Below are 20,754 nucleotides of genomic sequence, written 5' to 3'. Positions count from 1 at the left end.
CTCTCGATGATGGCTAGTTTCTTGGGAGAATTCACTAATAAGTTGTTTGTCTTTGAGACGGTCAACCGACACTGAGGCTCACAAAATGATTTTAGAAGTACAAATTTAAGGCCATTTGATACCTTAAAATTATTTTGTAATGCTCAGCGTTGGCTGACCATCTTAAGGACAAAGGGTATATAAGTTCATTTTTCCGGCACCACAGTGAACTCCCAGAGCTGTCATCTTACTTCAATGATATTTCCTTACAATTTTGGTAAAAATTGAAAAGGGATCTTAAATACCAGTTTCCAGCCCGAAATCTATATCCTATTAAGCGAATTTTTCTGAATATTTTGGTGTGCATTTGTGTGCAAATACTGCAAAAATTAAAATTACGGTTTTTCATCCCCCTTTGATCTCACTTAGGGTGGAAATGGGATAGTATGTGATATAATTTTTCAATTCTGTTGTAATTTTCGGTTTCTTCCAACTTGAATGTTTATGCAAGGCCAATTTTGGTCAACCTGGAAAAGGCTATTAAACGAATTTCTCCAAACATTTTCATGTCAAATACATTTTTGTTGCTCAAATGCCAAGATTCAGTTAACCTAACCAAACCATGAAGATAGAAAAAGGAACTAAGTCCAAATTTCAGTAGTTTCCGATATTTATTCTACTATTAAATTTGGTGGAGTCTGCCCTCTTTTCTTGTTTTATGTGTTCATAACGCAATCTCTCTAGTAGTCTAGCTAAACATGTTTTGAACTATTGCAGTCAAAAGTTAGGGGAAACACTGAAAAGGATAGTAAATACTGCACTTCAAAAATAATAAATAAAAACGGGAAGTCTGGTGATTTTACCAATTGATACAGTAGGAAGCTAATAATAATAAATAAAAAAAAAGTAATAATAAACTAATAATAATAATAAAAAAAATAGAATAAAAATAATAAATCAAAACGGGAAGTCTGGTGATATTAACAATTGATACAGTAGAAAGCTAATAATAATAAATAAAAATAAACTAAGAATAATAAAAATAAATAAATAAAAAAATAAAAATAATAAATAAAAACAGAAAGTCTGGTGATTTTACCAATTGATACAGTAGGAAGCTAATAATAATAAATAAAAAATACTAATTTTGCGTTTGCAGGAAATATATTTTGGATTTTAGACGGCTGGCATTCATATGAACATTATCAACTTTCTAAAAACAAAAATTTATGGTACGATCATTAGCTTTTCATGATCGTGTATTTAAGGAAACATTTCAAAATAGAAATAGAAAGCTTTGAATGGCACGCTTCAATTATTCTAAATGATAGCTTTTATGTTAGCTAAAGTATCAGCTGTCTAAAATCAAAAACATTATCCATGTTTTTCACAGTTTTCACCTTAGTTCAGTTGCTATCCACTACACTGAATCGATTGATGAGAAACTGCCAGATGTCTTCTTTCTTATTTGTCTCGGTTCAAAACACAAGTCTTTACAATTATCATGGATATAATATACTATTATATCCTTGCTTAAAACTTGTTTTTCATACTTAATGTCATTTTGGACGACCATGTCGTGAAGCATTAAACTAAAATGACCTTCTCAAATAAAGCGAGAAAAAGCATTTTCGTGCAGCCTTAAAGCAGAACAAAGCAAAGCATTTTCATTTGAAGTATTTGGGAAGAAAAGCCCATTAACCTAATTAAGCAGATACATTAAAGGTGTGTTCCACTGATATTAAAACAATTATTTTTAATTAGTGGCCGGGCCACATTACAGTCACGTTTGGTGATAGAAATCAAATTATAAACGACTACAGCGCCAATAATGGGTCCTATCCAAAATTTGAACAATGTTGAGCTTTTAAGCAGAGAGTACGCGTAACTTATAGGACAGGAAACTGGCGCTAAGGTTGACAAAACAAGCATCAGTGGAATCTAGAATTTGGCGTTGCTTGGCCTTTTGTCGGTGTAATTATTAGGGTAAAACTAGTGAAATTAGTGTAACTGGCAAAATGAATATAGTAGTAAGTGTCTGATCTCAGTTTCTGAAGAAAAAAAACAATTACCATGCTTGAAAAAAATGCCAAGAAACGGCAAATGCTAGTGTTTTTTTTTTTTTTTTTTTTTTTTTTTTTTTTTTTTTTTTGGTCAAAACTAGCGCCAGTTTCAGCTGTTATGTTCTCCATACTGTTTATTTTCAGGCATAAAATTTGTAATGGACCAATAAGAATTAATAACTAAATATTTATCCGTCAGATAAATCAGGGTGAATATACAATATTAGTAAGCAATAGTTAGGAACAAATTAGTATTTATAGAAGCCTTTCAAACAGATTTTCTTGCCATTTGAGTGCCATGTTTCTGTATTTTGACCAAGCGTGACATTAAAATGCCTGTCAACAAAAAGACAAAGATTCATGTATAAATTATATTTTCTGTTTATTTGAACGCCATATTTGCGCTACAAAAGTGGACAATTCAACTGACTAAAACTTGGTTAGAAATATGCATGCCAGTATCTCTCCGTGTGCAAGCGTTTACCTAGCTACTTTCACCATTTCCAAGCTAAAAGAATGAATCCAAACCACTTTGTACTCGCTTGTTAGTAACGTAGCCAGAGATGAAAGTTCTGGTCCTCTCAGAATACTTTAAAATATATACATTTTAGCCATATGGCGGCTTTCAAAAGAGGTTTTATCAGTCCCAACTATTCCTAAACTATGTTGTGGCCCGATCGAAATAGGGGTACATGACATTTGGGGGGGGAGGGGTCACTATGAAAAATTGGTTTTGATAGCCATTTTATCTAATCGATTATTAAATAAACTGTATTGGCTTTTCGAAGGACGGAGATATCTTCAGAATTAGAGAGAACGTTTTCAAATCATGAACGAGCCCGTTGTGAATAGCTTTTTTTTCTTTAAAAAGAGGTTTTATCAGTCCCACCTATTCCTAAACTATGTTGTGGCCCGATCAAAACAGGGGCACACGACATTTTGGGGGGAGGGGTCACTATGATAAATTGGTTTTGATAGCCATTTTATCTAATCGATTATTAAATAAACTGTATTGGCTTTTCGAAGGACGGAGATATCTTCAGAATTAGAGAGAACGTTTTCAAATCATGAACGAGCCCGTTGTGAATAGCTTTTTTTCTTTAAAAAGAGATTTTATCAGTCCCACCTATTCCTAAACTATGTTGTGGCCCGATCGAAATAGGGGCACATGACATTTTGGGGGGGGAGGGGTCACTATGAAAAATTGGTTTTGATAGCCATTTTATCTAATTAATTATTAAATAAACTGCATTGGCTTTTCGAAGGACGGAGATATCTTCAGAATTAGAGAGAACGTTCTCAAGTCATGAACGTGCCCGTTGTGAATATCATGCATTAGTGAGAGCGTTTCGCTAAGCGAGGAACTTACGATACAGTATGCGAGGCAATTTCATGACCGTTGGAATATAAATTCTGAACTTGGCTGTAGTCGGTCCACTCATGTGATACGTAAAAGGTGGCTTGGATTGGGCAGCCATTTGGATTCTTACGACCCTTTTCGAAGAGATCTTTGTAAAGTTCTTTATTAAGGTCGTTTACAGAGTCGTCAAAGGTGAGGAGAACAATCTGTGGGACCACTTCAGCAGCAAGGTCATCTGAAATTAGGTACTAAAAAGGTAAATTTTGTTTCAACTCTTCTTTTAAAGTGGCTGTCACGATAAGTTGTGGTATAACGTATTGAGAACTTTGAATTTTTCATCTTTTCGAAATTACATAACTTCTAATTTTATCTAATGTTTCAGGAATAAAATTCTGTAGTGGTAGATATCAACCTGAAACTGAACGAAAGGGGTCAACGAATATTTAGGATTGCCAAGTTTTCTTAAAATTTTGTTAAAAGCAAACTTTATTTTCAATATAGCTTACCATCTTTTTACAGTAAAAATGGAAATATACATATTACTATAAATTTTTCTAGAAGATCACTATAGAATTAAAGTAAAAATTAAAATTTGTGGAAAGGAAATTTGAATATTTGGGATGTTAAGTTTTCTTTTATTTCAACAAAGGTCCTCCAGAAGATCACTATAGAATTAAAGTAAAAATTAAAATTTGTGGAAAGGAAATTTGAATATTTGGGATGTTAAGTTTTCTTTTATTTCAACAAAGGTCCTCCAGAAGATCACTATAGAATTAAAGTAAAAATTAAAATTTGTGGAAAGGAAATTTGAATATTTGGGATGTTAAGTTTTCTTTTATTTCAACAAAGGTCCTCCAGAAGATCACTATAGAATTAAAGTAAAAATTAAAATTTGTGGAAAGGAAATTTGGATCTTTGGGATGTTAAGTTTTCTTTTATTTCAACAAAGGTCCTCCAGAAGATCACTATAGAATTAAAGTAAAAATTAAAATTTGTGGAAAGGAAATTTGAATATTTGGGATGTTAAGTTTTCTTTTATTTCAACAAAGGTCCTCCAGAAGATCACTATAGAATTAAAGTAAAAATTAAAATTTGTGGAAAGGAAATTTGGATCTTTGGGATGTTAAGTTTTCTTTTATTTCAACAACGGTCCTCCAGAAGATACATTTAATGAATATTCCCCACCAAAATCTTGCCGCAGTAGAAACTACGTGGAAGATGGACTATGTCCCTTTAAAAAAATCGAATTTTTAGGCAGAGTAATATTTTACTTTGTATAGCAATCCTCAAATGGCTCTTTCACCAAGGAATCATTGTAATCTTAGATAATCTTGTTTAGCATCTAAAGGACAATTCAGATAAAGGGTCATTTCAATGTCATTTCATTTCAAGGGTCATTCAGACCATTCAAGGGTCATTTTCATTTCAAGGGTCATTCAGATAACGGGTCATTTGAGATAAAGGGTCTTTGCATTTCAATTTCAATGTTCACTCTTCTTAGTCCTGTCTTGATTGTGCCCATTTGATCATCATTTGATCAAGTTGTCTCTTCATTGTTCAATTTCCTAAATCATTCAAAAAAAGTTTTCGTTGGACTGTCACTAAGTGCATGGAGATTCATAATGTCGGTTAAGATATAGCCTTGAAATACATCAAATTGTAACAGATCTGAGAAATTTCTATCAAGAAAAAAATCTTCCGTCATCTGGTGTTGATTGTTGAGCATCAATAAAGTGGCATTAGAAAATATTATGATTTAAAATATCTTATGTAAATTCAAAAAAACTAAAAGTGTTAAATAAATAGAAGCAGCTGTAACAAAACGTGGTATTATCAAATCTGTTTTTAATAGTTCTAATACAGCTAAATTTGTTATTATCAAATGATTTTAATGATTTGGACACTTTGTCTAGAAATTTTAATTATTTATTTGTTTTATTTTATTTAATTAATTTATTATTAATTCATTTTATTTATTCAATTAAATAATTAAGTTAATTAATTTATATTCTTTTGATTTGTTTTAAGCATTAGAATGACCCTTAATCAGTAGCTTCTAAATTAACCGAACAATCATGAACAAGATTAATAAATAATCGATGAAAACAACAAAATAGACCCAATAGTCCCTGTTATGCAAAAAATTTTATTCTGCCTGAAAAACTGAAATTTCAAGTGACAAGGAGCCCATCCTTAACTTAACTACAGCATATACTCCAACAACAATGATCTCTAACTAAGGTCAAAAATCCAACAAACCAACACAGCAAATTACCAAACAATAACCCGGCCATACTTCAAACGTTTTTCACCCTCACTGGTAGATTTATAGATTACCATATATTACGTCCAAGACCCAATTAGCCAAATTTTGGGATAAATATTGATAAATTGGAATTTTTTATTGAATAAGAGGATATATTTTTAGTTAATATTCATATATATATATATACATGTCTCTTGTAAGTGAACTAAACTTGCATAGAGTGTTTGTAATAGTTCCTTAATATCAAGGTTATGAGAAGATCTTTGGGGATGGGACTAAATTCGATAATTCAGTGAGACATGAGATCATCTATAAGTTAAGAGCTCTGGCTTAGCTACTTTCTATCGTACAAATATTTACAAATTTTATCTTTCTGTGTATTTTCCTGTTTTATGTTTCATTTATTTAGCAAGTTTCGGTTTGTTTCTTTTTTCTCTCTCAATATCTGTCTCTTCATTTTAAATAAAACCCACCAGTCAGGTGAAGAAGAAAGAACTACCCCGAGGGACCAACAAGACTACACTGCTTCACACAAACTTACGATATTGTGTGGGCTGCGATTTCATGCCCATCATAGTACAAACTTTGAACTAAGCTGTAGTCAGTCCATTCGTGAGAGATGTAAAATGTCGCCTGAATGGGGCAGCCATTGGGATTTTCTCGACCTTTTTCAAAAAAGTCTTTAAAATGTCCAATATTCATATCGTTCACAGCGTCGTCGAATGTCAATAAAATTATTTGTGGAGTTTCTTCTAATGGTAGATTTGCTAAATTTTAAGAAGGAAATATATACTATAAAACAATATAAGGAATATAAAAATAAATACTAGATAAGATATAAGATATACCCAACAACAATAACAATAAAAAATCAACAAATACACAACACTGATCCTTACAAAGGCTTCGTGATCTCTAAAGAAGGGGAAAATAAATGTACTATTTAAAGACTAACTCGTAAGCAATATAAAATAAAATAAAACCTTAAGCTTTATGCCTTACATATCCCTTAAAATTTTACAAATTGAATACACAGAAAATAAACGAAAAAGGAATAGGAAAAACAATCTTTGTCGTAAAGTGTCTTGAACTAACATCCTCCAAAGGCATAGGAGGGTATCTTAGCCATTGTACAGTAGTGATACTGATACTGTTGATGAAGAAAGAACTTATCTCTAAGAAACTTTACTCTATTGAATATATTACTTGAAAAAAACTACGTTTTCTAAAGAGTTAAAGAGGCTGAGTCACAAGTTCGAACCTTAAAACGTACACGGATTAGGAGGTGCAGTTGGGGGGCTGCCGCCCACCAAACCCCCGCGTCCGTGTATGAGAGGGGCTGTGCCCTCCTCAACGCCTCGCTCTTTACGCTAAAGTTTGACTTTCTCACAACTCTTTTTTTTAAACAATAAAAACTTTAGCGTAAAGAGAGAGACATTGAGGAGGCCACAGCCCCTTTCATATATAGAAGCGGGGGTTTGGGGGCGGCAGCCCCCCAACTGCACCTCCTAATCCCTGTACGTTTTAAGGTTCGAACTTGTGACTCAGCCTCTTTAACCCAATAGAAAACGTAGTTTTTTTCAAATAATTTCTGCACGTTTTTGTACAGTTTATAACTTATTATTGCTTGACTAACTGTTAGCTGATCTTTTGAGGAGTTAAAGATGGGGGGCTGTCGCCCTCCACACCCCCTGCTTTTGAAGATTCTTGTGTTAATGCTTTGACTTCCTGAATACTCAAATCAAATGAAAAGTAATATTTTTATCAGTCGCCCCAGGCCCAGAGTTATCAACGCAGTGGAGACTTCCATGTAACCTGAAGGCCGACTGTGATATTCTTCTGGAGACGCCTGTTGAGCCAAAGGATTTAATAGATTGGATTTAAAAAAGAAACTAAGTTTCTTTTTTAAACTTTAAATTCAATATATAAAAAAAATTATCTGACAGAGAATCGAACTCGGATCTTCCTCCTTACAGTCAGGAATAACAACCACTGTACCACAGAGACATTACATTATTTTTATTCTGTGCGATGTATTTTTGACGCAAGTAAACCCCCACAAAACTTGATATTTGGTTTTTGGAAAACAGGGAAGGAGTGATCGGATTGAGCTGAAATTTTAAGGATAAGCTCCCAGGCCCCAGGAAAGCTCATCCTCTAGATTTCAGCCCGATCAGACAACGTTAGAGGGGGGATGTGGTAGGAAAAATTAACATGGGCTCTTAAAGGAAAACGAGGTTTTTCGTAAATGTAAATTCGGGGGATAATTTTTTCGGTCTGAAAATATCAAAAGGCCCTAACAGGTCGAATTCCGCTTCGAATGAGTCCTCATTCACCCGGATCTGTTGCCAACTGTGGCCTGTAGGCGTGGCTGATAAAAAAAAAGAAGAGAAATGAACTTAAAGTGGCTATATTTGGTTTTTAGAAAACAGGGAAGGAGTGATCGGACTGAGCTGAAATTTCGAGGATAAGTTTCCGGGTCCTAGGAAAGCTTAACCTCTAAATTCCAGCCCAATCGGACAATGTTAAAGGGGGGCTGTGGTCAGAGGGTCGAAACTTCCGGCCCACTTTTACCCATGAAGATAAAGTCGGAGGGGGGTGAAATTTTGCACGTTTCTTAGTTGGAGCTTGGGCTACAAACTGCGATAACCGCTGTCTCTCTGCGACCGCTAGGACCGGAAATCGCTTAACATTGTGGTGGGTCGCCTCTTTATAGAGGCACAAGTGTGCCTCCTTGATTTATGGCTAAATAAAGTCAAGAATCAATAAGCGCTTTAACACTAATACCAGAAAAAGTCAAAAAGCAGACTTGGTCAGATTGGCTTCTGAAACAGTACATTCAACTCTCTCAGTCCAGCAAGGGTTCAGAAAAAACTTCTTTTTCGGCATAGGACATCAGCCTACTGTTACATCACTGATTTGACATTTTCCGGCATTAACTGACATCAGCCTACTGTTACAATCACAGAATATCTATTTTAACACCAAAAAGAGAACAATTTATTTGATTGGTGTCACTTTGCGGAAGTCGCACCGAATTAAGCAAACTCAAAGCCAATAAAAACCATAAAATGCTTTGTTTTCTAGTTTACAAAGTAATATTTCTGCTCTGCTAAACCTACATTGCTGTTCGTGTTCAGTATAGCACTAGTTTTATACATACATGCTGCATAGATAGTAGATCAATAATTTTTGTTCATTTAAAGTTTTAATTTCTCTTTTTATTTCTATCCAAAAAAATTATTTTTTTGTGTCATATATTGAAAGCACACAAGGCCCTTTACTAAGTTAGCCTTACAGCATTGCCAATGATAGCAAAAATCTTGAAGTAAAAACATCTAGTCTAATCGGTTTCAACGACAAAATTGTTGTGTGAGTAACACACCTGGTCTTTGTTTCTTCACAATCGATTACAAAACACAATAGTTTGTAAACTATAAAGATTTCTCTCAAGAAAAATATGAGATGTTTCTTAAAAAAGGTCTTAAAATGCGCTTCTCTCAATCTCCCGTCGCCTAGTTAAAATTGAATACCATTTTGGTCGTTCCTTCCATACAGACCAGAAGAAATCTTAGAACCCATTTTATCTTAACAACAAAAATGTGTTCACTACTTTTTAAAGCGCGCATGCACCCATTTTTGGAATAAATCTGGCTACTTGTCTGTTATAGCGCCGACCATTCAAGAAGTGAAGTTATGTTAATCCTAATGACATACCTAAGTATGATAAAAAAATATAATACTTTACACAAATTTGGGCTATATATTTGCACATCAGGGCGGGGGATGAGGAGCGGGTCTGCATGCAAAATGCGTTAGTTACAATTATTCTGCATATTATGAAGTAAGAATTGTTTTCTAACTTCACACTGTCCAAATATCTTATCCTCTCCCCTTAATGTGCAAATATATAGCCCAAACTATTTATTTCCCATCTATTCTGTCACTTGTTTTTGTCGTGTCTCACGTTAAGCTGAAAGATATTAACAAAAGAAACTGGTTCTACAGTGCGTTAATGGATGAACAACTTGATTGGTCGGCGCTATGTCAGTCAAGCACCCGAACTTGCTCGATTTATCCCTGCATCCCATTCCTTATCCCTGGATAAGGAAGTTTTTTGAACTGCTGATTCGAAATAGCTCAGTCGCAACTGCCCAGAACGGCTAATGAAGCATGCATTGTAATTTGAATAAATAACTTATTAAAACAGGAAAAATATAGGTGTCTGGTCTTGAACTTGGCCCAATGAACTTTGCACTAAATCCAAACCCGCAACAAAATGAACATAAGCCAATCAAGACAATCTTGTTGCTTTACTACATCATAAAAGGGTCGTTACAAGCACATACTTCATGCTATATGGCACATGTGTAACATGACTTAAGAAAACCTTGTAATATTTCCCAGCCAACTGCTGAAGCACATCTGACAATTAGCGAAGACTCGTTATAACCGTAGATTTATTAACTGAATTGCTGCCAGATAATAGGGAAAAATAATTGCGATTCGCAAACAGGTAAATAGCCGCCATAGTGGCATAGAAAGGTCTTTTGACACCCAGGGCGGAATTTTAACTTGTCACCCTCCCCTTTTTTGAGTTTTTTTTTTCTCCTCTAGCGGTTAAACATACAATTCACAAAACTCATTTAAAATGTTTGCATTAAGAAGACAAAGAAGGGAAAGGAAAAGTAAATTGTATGTTTAAAGAATTTGTATGTAAACACTTTGGCGTAAATGACTTAATACGTAATAAAGCATAAACAAGATACAACATTTTTAGACATAGTAGTTCTAATAACTTTTTAAAACATCTAATTGTGATAATTACAAGTGTCAAGGTCATTAATAATTTATTAAAGGGTGTGTTAAAATAAATAGCTAATTCAAGCTACTACCGCTGCCATCCATGTTTAAAAGAATAGGGAATGGTAATAAAGACTTTTTAAAAGCAACGGTTTAACTTAATGATAAGAAAATGAAAAATAGATGAAACAACAGCCTTTTAAGATCAATTTTTGTCACCCTCACAATGAAAGCGCCTGGGACAGTCCCCCTACCCCCTTTCTCGCCACTCAACTACCAATACAACAAGCAAGAAGTGTAAATTATCTCAGGATACATACAATAATATATGAGCTTAAAAGAGAAACCCAATGAAACTTCCGTTGATGTCGTAAACATATTAGTTTAAGTTAGACTACGGACACCATCGGTGTTTGACGGTGATACCATCAGTGTAGTCACCATTACGGTGACTACAGACACCATTAGTTTTAGCGAGCTCCTTACGCTTTTTTTCCTGCAATCAGCAAATGTTTCCTTCCCAAACTTTCTTCTGACACCGTTATTTTTCTGGCGTTACCTTATTGTGTTTCCGCTCGAGAATCATTTTATTAATTTGATACTTATTTTAAATAAGTTGATGCTTATTTTAAATATTACAGAAAAAAATTAGAAAGGCGTTTGGTTCAGTAATACGGCTTCGTAGTATCTATTCTCACGATATTTTAGGCTCTCCTTTTAATGCAGTTGCACTTCCCCATGTTCTCCATCCTGCCCATTATTTTTAAGATTTTAAAATCCGCGATTTATGTCCCATCTGCGTTTGCTATATTAAATATTCTTAATTTCCACTTAGTTTTTGGAATAATTTGGAATAATCAACTTATGAACTTGTGAACTATGAACTTATAAGACGATTATAATGCAATAATCTTACAAGTTACCTATACTTTTTATTCTGGGTACAAAAACTATTTGGCGATGCAGTACCATAAAGTATCAACTAACCCAGTCCATTATTTTTTTTTAGTTTGTAGTCAAACTATTTACAATTGACAGGGCGGTCTTCCCATAAATTATAGAGCTTGGATAATAGATTCGAATAAACGACAGTCATCTAAAAACCGATTCCCAATTTCCAGAAAATCCTTAAAAATCGTTCAACTCCTCCCGTATTGGGTCGGAGACAGAGATATTCAGTTCTAATGAAACTTACGTCATCAGAAAAGGGTGAACTTTATTTTGCCGAGGGCAGTTTTCCTTTTAAAGTTCAGGAAAGGGAAGTCCTTAAAACATATTATTTTATGTTAAAACATATTATTACACTAAAACATATTAAAACATATTAAAAATATTAAAATATCAAAACATATTAAAAATATTAAAACATATTATTTTATCAACTCCTCCCGTATTGGGTCGGAGACAGAGATATTCAGTTCTAATGAAACTTACGTCATCAGAAAAGGGTGAACTTTATTTTGCCGAGAGCAGTTTTCCTTTTAAAGTTCAGGAAAGGGCAGTCCTTAAAACATATTATTTTATGTTAAAACATATTATTACATTAAAACATATTAAAACATATTAAAAATATTAAAATATTAAAACATATTAAAAATACTAAAACATATTATTTTATCAACTCCTCCCGTATTGGGTCGGAGACAGAGATATTCAGTTCTAATGAAACTTACGTCATCAGAAAAGGGTGAACTTTATTTTGCCGTGAGCAGTTTTCTTTTTAAAGTTCAGGAAAGGGCATGTTAGTTTATGTTAGACTACGGACACCATCGGTGTTTGATAGTGACACCATCAGTGTAGTCACCAGCGTAGGCTTCGTAGTATTCATCATCGTGAGATTTTTGGCTCTCTTTTTAATGCAGTTGCAGTTTCGCTTGTGCTCTATCCTGCTTATTTTTTTCGAGATTTTAAATTATGCGATTTGTCTTCCATTTGCGTTTGCTATTTTAAATATTCGTAATTTTCACTCGGTTTTTGGAATAATTTGGAACAATAATAATTTGGAATAATTATTACCAATTTGTTTTAGTAACACTGAATTCGTTTCGAGATTTATAATTAAAGAGCCGTCGGAACTAGCAATGATCAAGATACATAATATTTTTCGTAAGTCTGAAGATATTCTCTCTATGAATAACCTTTTCCCTTTTTTCCAGAACTTAAATAATGTTTGAAATTTTAATTATTTTTGTCGTTTTTTCATATTTTATTTAGTTATAATTCTACCTGCTCGCAAAATAGCAACTAATTTAATTTATTATCTGATACCAAAGGCCGTAGCCAGGGTGTTTACCGAGTTTGAACTCCCCGCCCCCCCCCCCCGAAACTTCTGTTCGACTCATAAATAGTAACAAAATTGCACATAAGCACATTTTGATACGTCTTTTAAAGTATTTTTGCCCCCCCCCCCCGAAAAAAATCCTGGATACAACCACGCTGGTACCTGTTCAGATAGAGGTCTATGGTTGGTGATAAGGAAGAAAAAACACAGAGAGGTTGCGAAAACTTTCAATGGTCTTTAAGCCAAGACGTCTATAGTTGTGGCTGTTAAATTTTAATGAGCTTAGAAACTGTTTTAGGTTTTAATAAACTGCTTAGCGTCGGAGGATAAACGCCGTGCGGTGAAAGCTAATTAAGTGACATTAGTCAAAATTACTAGAGTGAACAAATTTTGGTTGTTATTATTTTTAAACGAAGTTTAAATTCCATAAAAATTCAACTAGTTCTTGAAGATATCAATGTTAGAGCAATTTCTGATTCATCACATACAATTTTATGATTCATCTACATTGTATTCTACTTTTGGGCACTATTGTCCCTTGCAGGAGCATTTGAGGTCTCCCCAAGGATATAATAGGGCTTCTTAATAAACATTTTAAAAATTTATTTTAAAAACAGAACATTTTTTAAACATTATCACTTTACATAAATAATGAAGGACACCAATGCCTTTCGATCGTAGAAATATACAAAAACGAAGAATTTACTAAAAACAGGGGATAAAATACTACTTAAGTGAATATTTAGGATATATGACTAACAACAGTTTTCAAAGAAATGTTTTCAGTGACTTCAATTCTTATTAATATATTTGTTTTACATTTTATTATATTATACTTTGTATATATTTTATATTTTGCATGTATACATTTTGTATCTATATTTGTAAGATACGTGTTACATATATTTCGCTCAAGAAAGCTATTTGTCATATAGCAAAAATGTTCACATAGGTTGTATCTCTTCCCTGTCTTCGGCAAGGGACGCTGGCTCACACCACCTGGTGTACATTTCCGCCACGTTCCGCCACACAGTTCCGCCACGCTTTACACAGTCCACCAAACACTTGGCAGAGTCCCAAAAAAGCTTGGCACAGTAACACCAAGCATGGAACATGCCACCTTTTGTACATGATTTCTGAGGGAGAGAGCAACCCCTCAGTCTTCAGAAGATCCCTCATTAATGTCTTTTATTTCTTATTACTTTACATGTCTATACTGCCACTCTTTAAGACATTAATTTTATAATTGGGCCATTACAGAAAACCGATGTCAGATTGGGAAGTTTGAGAGCCCAAAGTCTCCAGACTAATAATTTTTAGTTTTCTCTTTGTATTTGTACTTTTAAAATTTATAATAAAGACTTTAAAGCTTAAGCTAAAAACTGGGGTCGAAGTTCCTCCGATCCCGGAAAATTCTATCTGATAATTTCGTTACTTGTTAAGAATCCAGTAAAGACGCGATAAATGAGCTTTCATTAATGCTAATGAAATAAAACAAAACAAATATTTGTAGGCTATATAAACATTTTGTGTTTATATAAAATTTTTGACATACCCGAATAACTTTTTTCCAAAATAAATTTCTTAAAAAGGAATTTTGAACCAACATTCCACAATCCCACAATCTTTAAATTCCACAATCTAAAAGGAAAAAAAAATTAAATAAAACACAATGATAACGGAATTCCTTACGACGCGCGGGATCGAAACCATGCATTTACAATCGGCACGCACAGCTCTTTCCTCAGCGCTATCGTAAGGTGACTGTAATCGTGATTCTTCTAAAACGTTGTTGTTTCTTTATTTTCGACAAAATAATTTTAGTTGACGTAGTCACTTTTTAGCATATTCTAAATCAGTTTTGAGGATTTGTTTACATCAATGTAAATCTATTCATTTACATAAATGGAAATTCGAAATACATGGAGTATATTCCAGCATACGTTGAATTGCTAAAATTGGCAAATGTTGCTCGTTTTTATTAACTTTTTTACTGACCAAAATACAAAAGAATAGGATTCATGGCATTCATAGCGCTTCATGAATCAAAATCATCATCAACCCGTAAAAACCGTTCGGGGGGGGGGGGGCGTGCTTCGGCTCAGTTTGCAACATCTTAGCCCAAAGGTAATTTATATTAAAGGAACAGTCATTTGGAATTCTATAGATTTGCTTATTCAGTAGAAAATGCCACATAAACATTGCATAGAGAAGAAAAGATTTCTTCTTAAACAGCGATTTTCAAAACAGTGAAAAAACATAGTAAAAATCCAAACTTAAATTGGATTGTTCAGCTTCACATTTAGTAGCCAATATCAGCAAAAGAAAATTATGGCAATTAAAAATTTATTTTTGATTTTGTTTTATCTTCTGCTGATGTGAATATAAGATTTAATATCAGAAGGGGGTGAGGTTAGACTGGGAATGTTCTTGAGAAAATCCAATAATGTGCAAAACTGCCATGTTTTATAAAATACATAAAAAAGACGCAATTTACTGAGATATTTACCTCTCACAAAAGTTTTCGGGCTCCCCCTCTTAATTTTTTTTCCCAATTTCCATTGACAGAGAAACAGTCTTAGAAACATATTGACACAATTTTTGGATGTCAAAATACTAAGAAGCTAAACATAAAAATAGAAAATAACCTCAGTAAAACGGGTTCTATGCATGCTACGGTATGCAGCAGAATCAGTTTCACCTGATCATTGATTAAGAACCGTTCTTGTGATTCACCCCTCCCAACTTTATAAAATCGTGAATAATGTGACCCTGGTACAGAATAATTGACTTGGATTTTTTTAACTTATCCTTGATATTCTCAATAATGACGCACCCTACACTCTCCCGCCCATAAGCAAAAAAGAATACAATGCATGCAGTTTTTGCAAAAGCCGAAAACCCTTAGTTGATATTTAATCGAGCTCACATATATATCCGCGCAGTAATTTAACATTAAAGTGGATTCCAAGGGCGGATCCAGGATTTGTTTAGGGGGGGGGGGGAGGGCAAAAGAGGTCGATCCGATAAACGTGCATTAGAAGCAAGTTCAATTAACACAAACTTGCGTTAATTAAGTAAACTACACTAATTTAGACTACGTTAGGGGGGCACTCCCCCCACCCCTCTCCTGGATCTGCCACTGGTGGATTTTGAAATCAAAGTTGCGTATGCTGAGCTATAAATTCATATTTTTGCTTCTTTTTTTACTTTTTATTCTTTAAATATCGTGAAATTTCTAGGCGAGACACTATACAGCTATTAAAAAATCAAATTTTTCGATGTTACAAGACACGTTTAGTGGCATCGTGATTCCGCAATAAACATATACCTAGGTTCAAGGCCGCACCCATGGTCTACTGAGCAAATTTTAAATAAGGCAAATAGGCTCGTAGCTTTTAATGGGTAAGATTAAACTTGATGGAACTTATATATTTGAAATCAGCATAAAAAGCCAATTCTTTTGATGTATTTACTGGTATCAAAATTCCGTTTTTTAGAGTTTCGGTTACTATTGAGCCGGGTCACTCCTTACTTACAGTTCGTTACCGCGAACTGTTTGATCATAAAAATTTCAGCTACCCCTGTCCTGTATAATTTATAATTTATAATTTATAATTAAATTTATAATTTATAATTATAAATTTATAAATTTATAATTTATGAATTTAGAAAGATACTAGTCTTGATTGCACAAATCCATTTTGGTGGAAGAGAGGGGGTCAAATCCTAAAAAAGTAAGGCCTATGAAATAAATGAAGGTAATTCAGCTCCTGGTTTAGACGGAATCCCAGTGCAAGTATGGAAATGGGCAAAAGTATGGGCAAAAGTAACTTGGGTTTCAAGGAGGGAGGAGGGCAGATACAGTTTTAATGGGGAAACAGAGGAAATAATTGCCCTGGGAGCAGAAATTTTAGGGGCGCAAAATATCAAACAAATAATCTAACGGTTACAATGATTTCGCATTATTTTTATTTTATTTTAATTAAAATAAACCAGAGGGTGAGGTAAAATTTTTGCTAATAAATGAAAATTTTGTTAAAATTTGGTCTGAATTTTTTCGGGGGAAAGTGGAGAGGTACTAATAAAGATTTGCCCTGGGCATAAGAGAGACCAGAACGGCCACTGGAGGAGGGGCCAAAAATCTTCCTGTCTCCGACGTACGAGTCCGCTTGGTGTCTTGTGCTTATACAAATTTATTCATTTATAGCTTCTAATATTAATTCTTGATTTGGCAAAATTCTTCGGCAAAGAATATAAATTAAACACTGCAGAACTATTCCGGGACTAATTTTTGATATCCTGATTTATTCACGTATTTGATAAACCTATTGCCACATGGATAGTTATTTTATACAACAGTTCATATAATTATCCAGTATGATCATACTCTATCTCACCCATTATAAAAACCCGGACCGGGGTGCGAGTGCTCCGGAGAACGTTTTTGCATATATAAACATAGGCGAAGTCAGATTAGCGGGCATGCGGGTTGGTCTGTTTCCGATTTTTTCCAACAAACTGCATGTAAACAAACGGAAACAGACTAACCTGCATTCCCGCTAATGCAGAAATAAGTGGGAGGAGCTTTTTGTTCGCACCGAGAACGAAGACCAGAAATGATCTGCGATAAGCTTACTGGATAATTCTATAAACTGTGTTTTATACGGTAGGTGCAAGTTGTGTTTATTCACGACAGCAACGTTTTGGCCAGATTGGCAAGTTTCTTAACTTCTTTTATTCCTGATAGAAAGACATTCTAAGTCCATGATACCACCTGGCAGCTGCCACTCAACAGCAAATATTTTTAGTTTTGTCTTTCAAGGATTTGTACTTTTTTTTTTGGGGGGGGGGGGTATAAAAAACATAAGTAATACCAGGGCTGTATCCAGGATTTTGTTCAGGAGAGCGGGTGGTATAAAACGATATTTCGGGGGGGGGGGGTTTACAAACAGATTTGGGTGGGGGGGGGGTCACACACAAAAAGCATAAAAAATTTATTTACATCCATTTTTGTCACGTTTTTACGAGTCAGACAAACATTTCTGGGGGGGAACCCCTAGCCCTCCTAGATACGGCCTTGGGTAATGTACATTTTGCCACTTCATCCCTGTTGATAGGCATAGAAACTGGTTCTCCTCCCAATTAATTACGAGTTGCATTTTATAAAACTGATGTTTACTGCCAAAACATTGATTGACTCCTATGTTTAAGGTTTACGATTTGAAAAGATGAAAGCTAAATACTCATTTTCTTATTTAAGTATTAATGTATAAATTATGAAAAGTATTAACCTATAACTAAGCTTAATACTGATGATCTTATGTTATATTCGGTTTTTGACAGAACAAAAGTTCTGTCATAAACTGTTCAAAAGCCTGTAGATCCATGTTTCAACTGCTTAAAATTCTTTATTCAGTATATTGTCTCTTCTGTAGAACAAACGAAGGAAAGTAAAGACCAATTCTCACATAGGTGTCAAGCTTGATGGCAAGAATTTTTGAAGTCTTTTCTGTTACTCCTCGATTTCCAGCTGAGCAACTAAAGTATTTTTCAAATGAAAGTGCAAAAGAAAGATTTTTCACCTGAGATCGTCCGCAAGAAAGTTTCTAGGTGGAATTTTCAGCTAGAATGGAAAAGAACAAAACAAAACAAAATATACGAAAAATCTGAGCATTTTGGTTTGATAATCATTTCTTCTCAAAAGGCGTCTGCCTTTTGAGAAGATATATATATATATATATATATATATATATATATATATATATATATATATATATATATATATATATATATATACGATACCAAATCTTGTAGTCACTCTGCTGTTAATGCGGAAATATATTTAATCCTCTATAAAAAGTTACATTTATAAGTTTACAAGAACAGAACTAGAAGGGGGATTTGTCAAATACCTCCCCCGCCCTATCTTTAACAAAACAAAAGAATTTTGTTTTTTAGGGGGGGGGGGAGTACAAAAAAAACATTAGAAAACGCATCAAAAAATTACTTATATTCATATTTGTTAGGTTTATGTTAATGTTATCTTTGTACAAGCGTTCTGATGATACTTTTGTCGAATTCAAACTAGTTTTTGTACTTATCAATAAGAGTTAGGTGGCGAAATTATCACTACCTATGTTTCTATCGATATGTTTGTAGAGGGAGGGGGGAGCAACTAGAATTTAGCTTAAATTTAGAATTGCAACTTTGCAATTTTAAAATGCACATTTGTACGTATTTTTGTTCAGGTGAAATTTGAAAAAGTGTTATAGAAAACTTTATTAATTGAAAACCACTTCCATTCCTAGCCCATCATTGGATCCACGTCTGGAATCAGATCGCTTAAGCCGATCGTTATGCAATACACGATTTAAAATTGATAGTTCTGTTGCATCCATCAGAATAACTTATTTATTAACCTATTGTGGTACAAACCTTTCCCGCCTTCTCGTAAGTAAGTCACTAGAATCATTTAATCTAGAATGTGATAGTTGTCTTCTCTGTAATTCCTTCTCTGTAATTTCTCTGTAATATTCATCAAAAACAAGAGAACACTTCTAAAAAATAAACAAAAACGCCTATCTTGACCTAGGTGCTTTGCTTGGAGATACCAAATCTTGTAGTCACTAGTGGTAAATTTCAAACCAATATAAGTATGCATATAGCGTGAGAACTGTCGAACGAACTAGAGTATTAGTAAACGAAGCTATCAAGACCTACGTCCAAGGCCACATCCAGGGGGTACCAGTTTTGGACCCCCTCCCCCCTCGAAATTTCTGTCCGATTCGTAAAAACGTAACAAAATGCATATCAATAAGTTTTTATTGCGTTTTCTAAAGTTCTATACCCCCCCCCTTCCAAGTAAAAATCCTGGAAACACCCTTGCATACCCTCTAAGAGTATAAAAAATTGTCAAAAATGGTATTTTAATTTAGTCATCAAACATTACCTAGCAAAATCCTAAAGCTGTTATGCTCTTGTACAATAGCAGCGGCCATTAACAAAAATTCTACTGATCTTCCCTTCTGTCATTAAATTAAAAAAAAAAAGTTCTTTTAACAGAAAGTAAGGAACGACATTAAAACTTAAAACGAACAGGAATTATTCCGTATATGACAGGGGCTGTGCCCTCCTCAATGCCTCGCTCTTTGCGCTTAAGTTTTACTCTTTGTCACAACTCTACTTTTTAAAGCAATAAAAACTTTAGCGTAAAGAGCCGGGCGTTGAGGAGGGGGCATCCCCTTTCATATACGGAATAATTCCTGTTCGTTTTAAGTTTTAATGTCGCTCCTTACTTTCTGTTAAAAGAATTTTTTTTTAATTTAATAACAGAAGGAATTTTTAGTAGAATCTTTGTTAATGGCCGCTGCTATTGTACAAGAGCATAACAGCCTTAGGATTTTGCTAGGTAATGCTTGATGACTACATTGAAATACCATTTTGACAATTTTTTGTACTTTCATATTTTTTTATACTTTCATATACGGAAATTATTCCGTATACCTCTTTACGCTAAAGTTCCGGCTCTTTACGCTAAAGTTTTTTATTGCTTTAAAAAGTAGAGTTGTGACAAAGAGTAAAACTTTAGCGTAAAGAGCGAGGTGTTGAGAGGGGCACAGCCCTGTCACATACGGAATAGTTTCTGCTCGATTTAAGTTTTAATGTTGCTCATTAATTTCAATTAAAAAAAAAACTTTTTTTTATTTCTGAACGTTTTTCAACTTATGCAGGTTCGAATTTGGCTCACCGTACATGAAAAATTAAAACAGAATTTGCATGTTCATTTTTTAATTTTGCATGTTCATTTTGGAGAAAAAAGAGGCATGGGAGGGGGGCAGTTGCTCTCCAATTTTTGGTCACTTAAAAAGGGCACTAGAACTTCTAATTTCCGTTTGACTGAACCCTCTCCCGATATTCTATTACCATTATTTCGATACGATCACCCCTGAAAAAAACAAAAAAACAACTCAAATCCCTGATCTTTCTTCTGGCAAAAATA

General features: G+C 34.1%; 1 protein-coding gene across 5 annotated transcripts in view; it reads right to left on the bottom strand.

The window, feature by feature from the left end:
• Cda5 (Chitin deacetylase-like 5) overlaps positions 1-20,754 on the bottom strand; it is a 115,292-nt gene that overhangs the window by 11,758 nt on the left and 82,780 nt on the right. For 4 of the 5 annotated variants that reach the window (XM_089099298.1, XM_089099301.1, XM_089099302.1 and 1 more), the window contains one exon: positions 3,412-3,637. In XM_089099298.1, the coding sequence (XP_088955424.1) occupies positions 3,412-3,637 (226 nt within the window). Of the gene's footprint in view, positions 1-3,411; positions 3,638-6,209; positions 6,436-20,754 lie in introns of all 5 variants that reach the window. The other variant, XM_089099300.1, reaches the window with a different exon arrangement.

Source organism: Artemia sp. Qi Xiang Cuo, chromosome 13 (assembly GCF_049724085.1).
Source record: "Artemia sp. Qi Xiang Cuo chromosome 13, ASM4972408v1, whole genome shotgun sequence".
NCBI classification, from domain to species: Eukaryota; Metazoa; Arthropoda; class Branchiopoda; order Anostraca; family Artemiidae; genus Artemia; species Artemia sp. Qi Xiang Cuo.
This window is presented reverse-complemented; position numbering and strand designations above follow the sequence as displayed.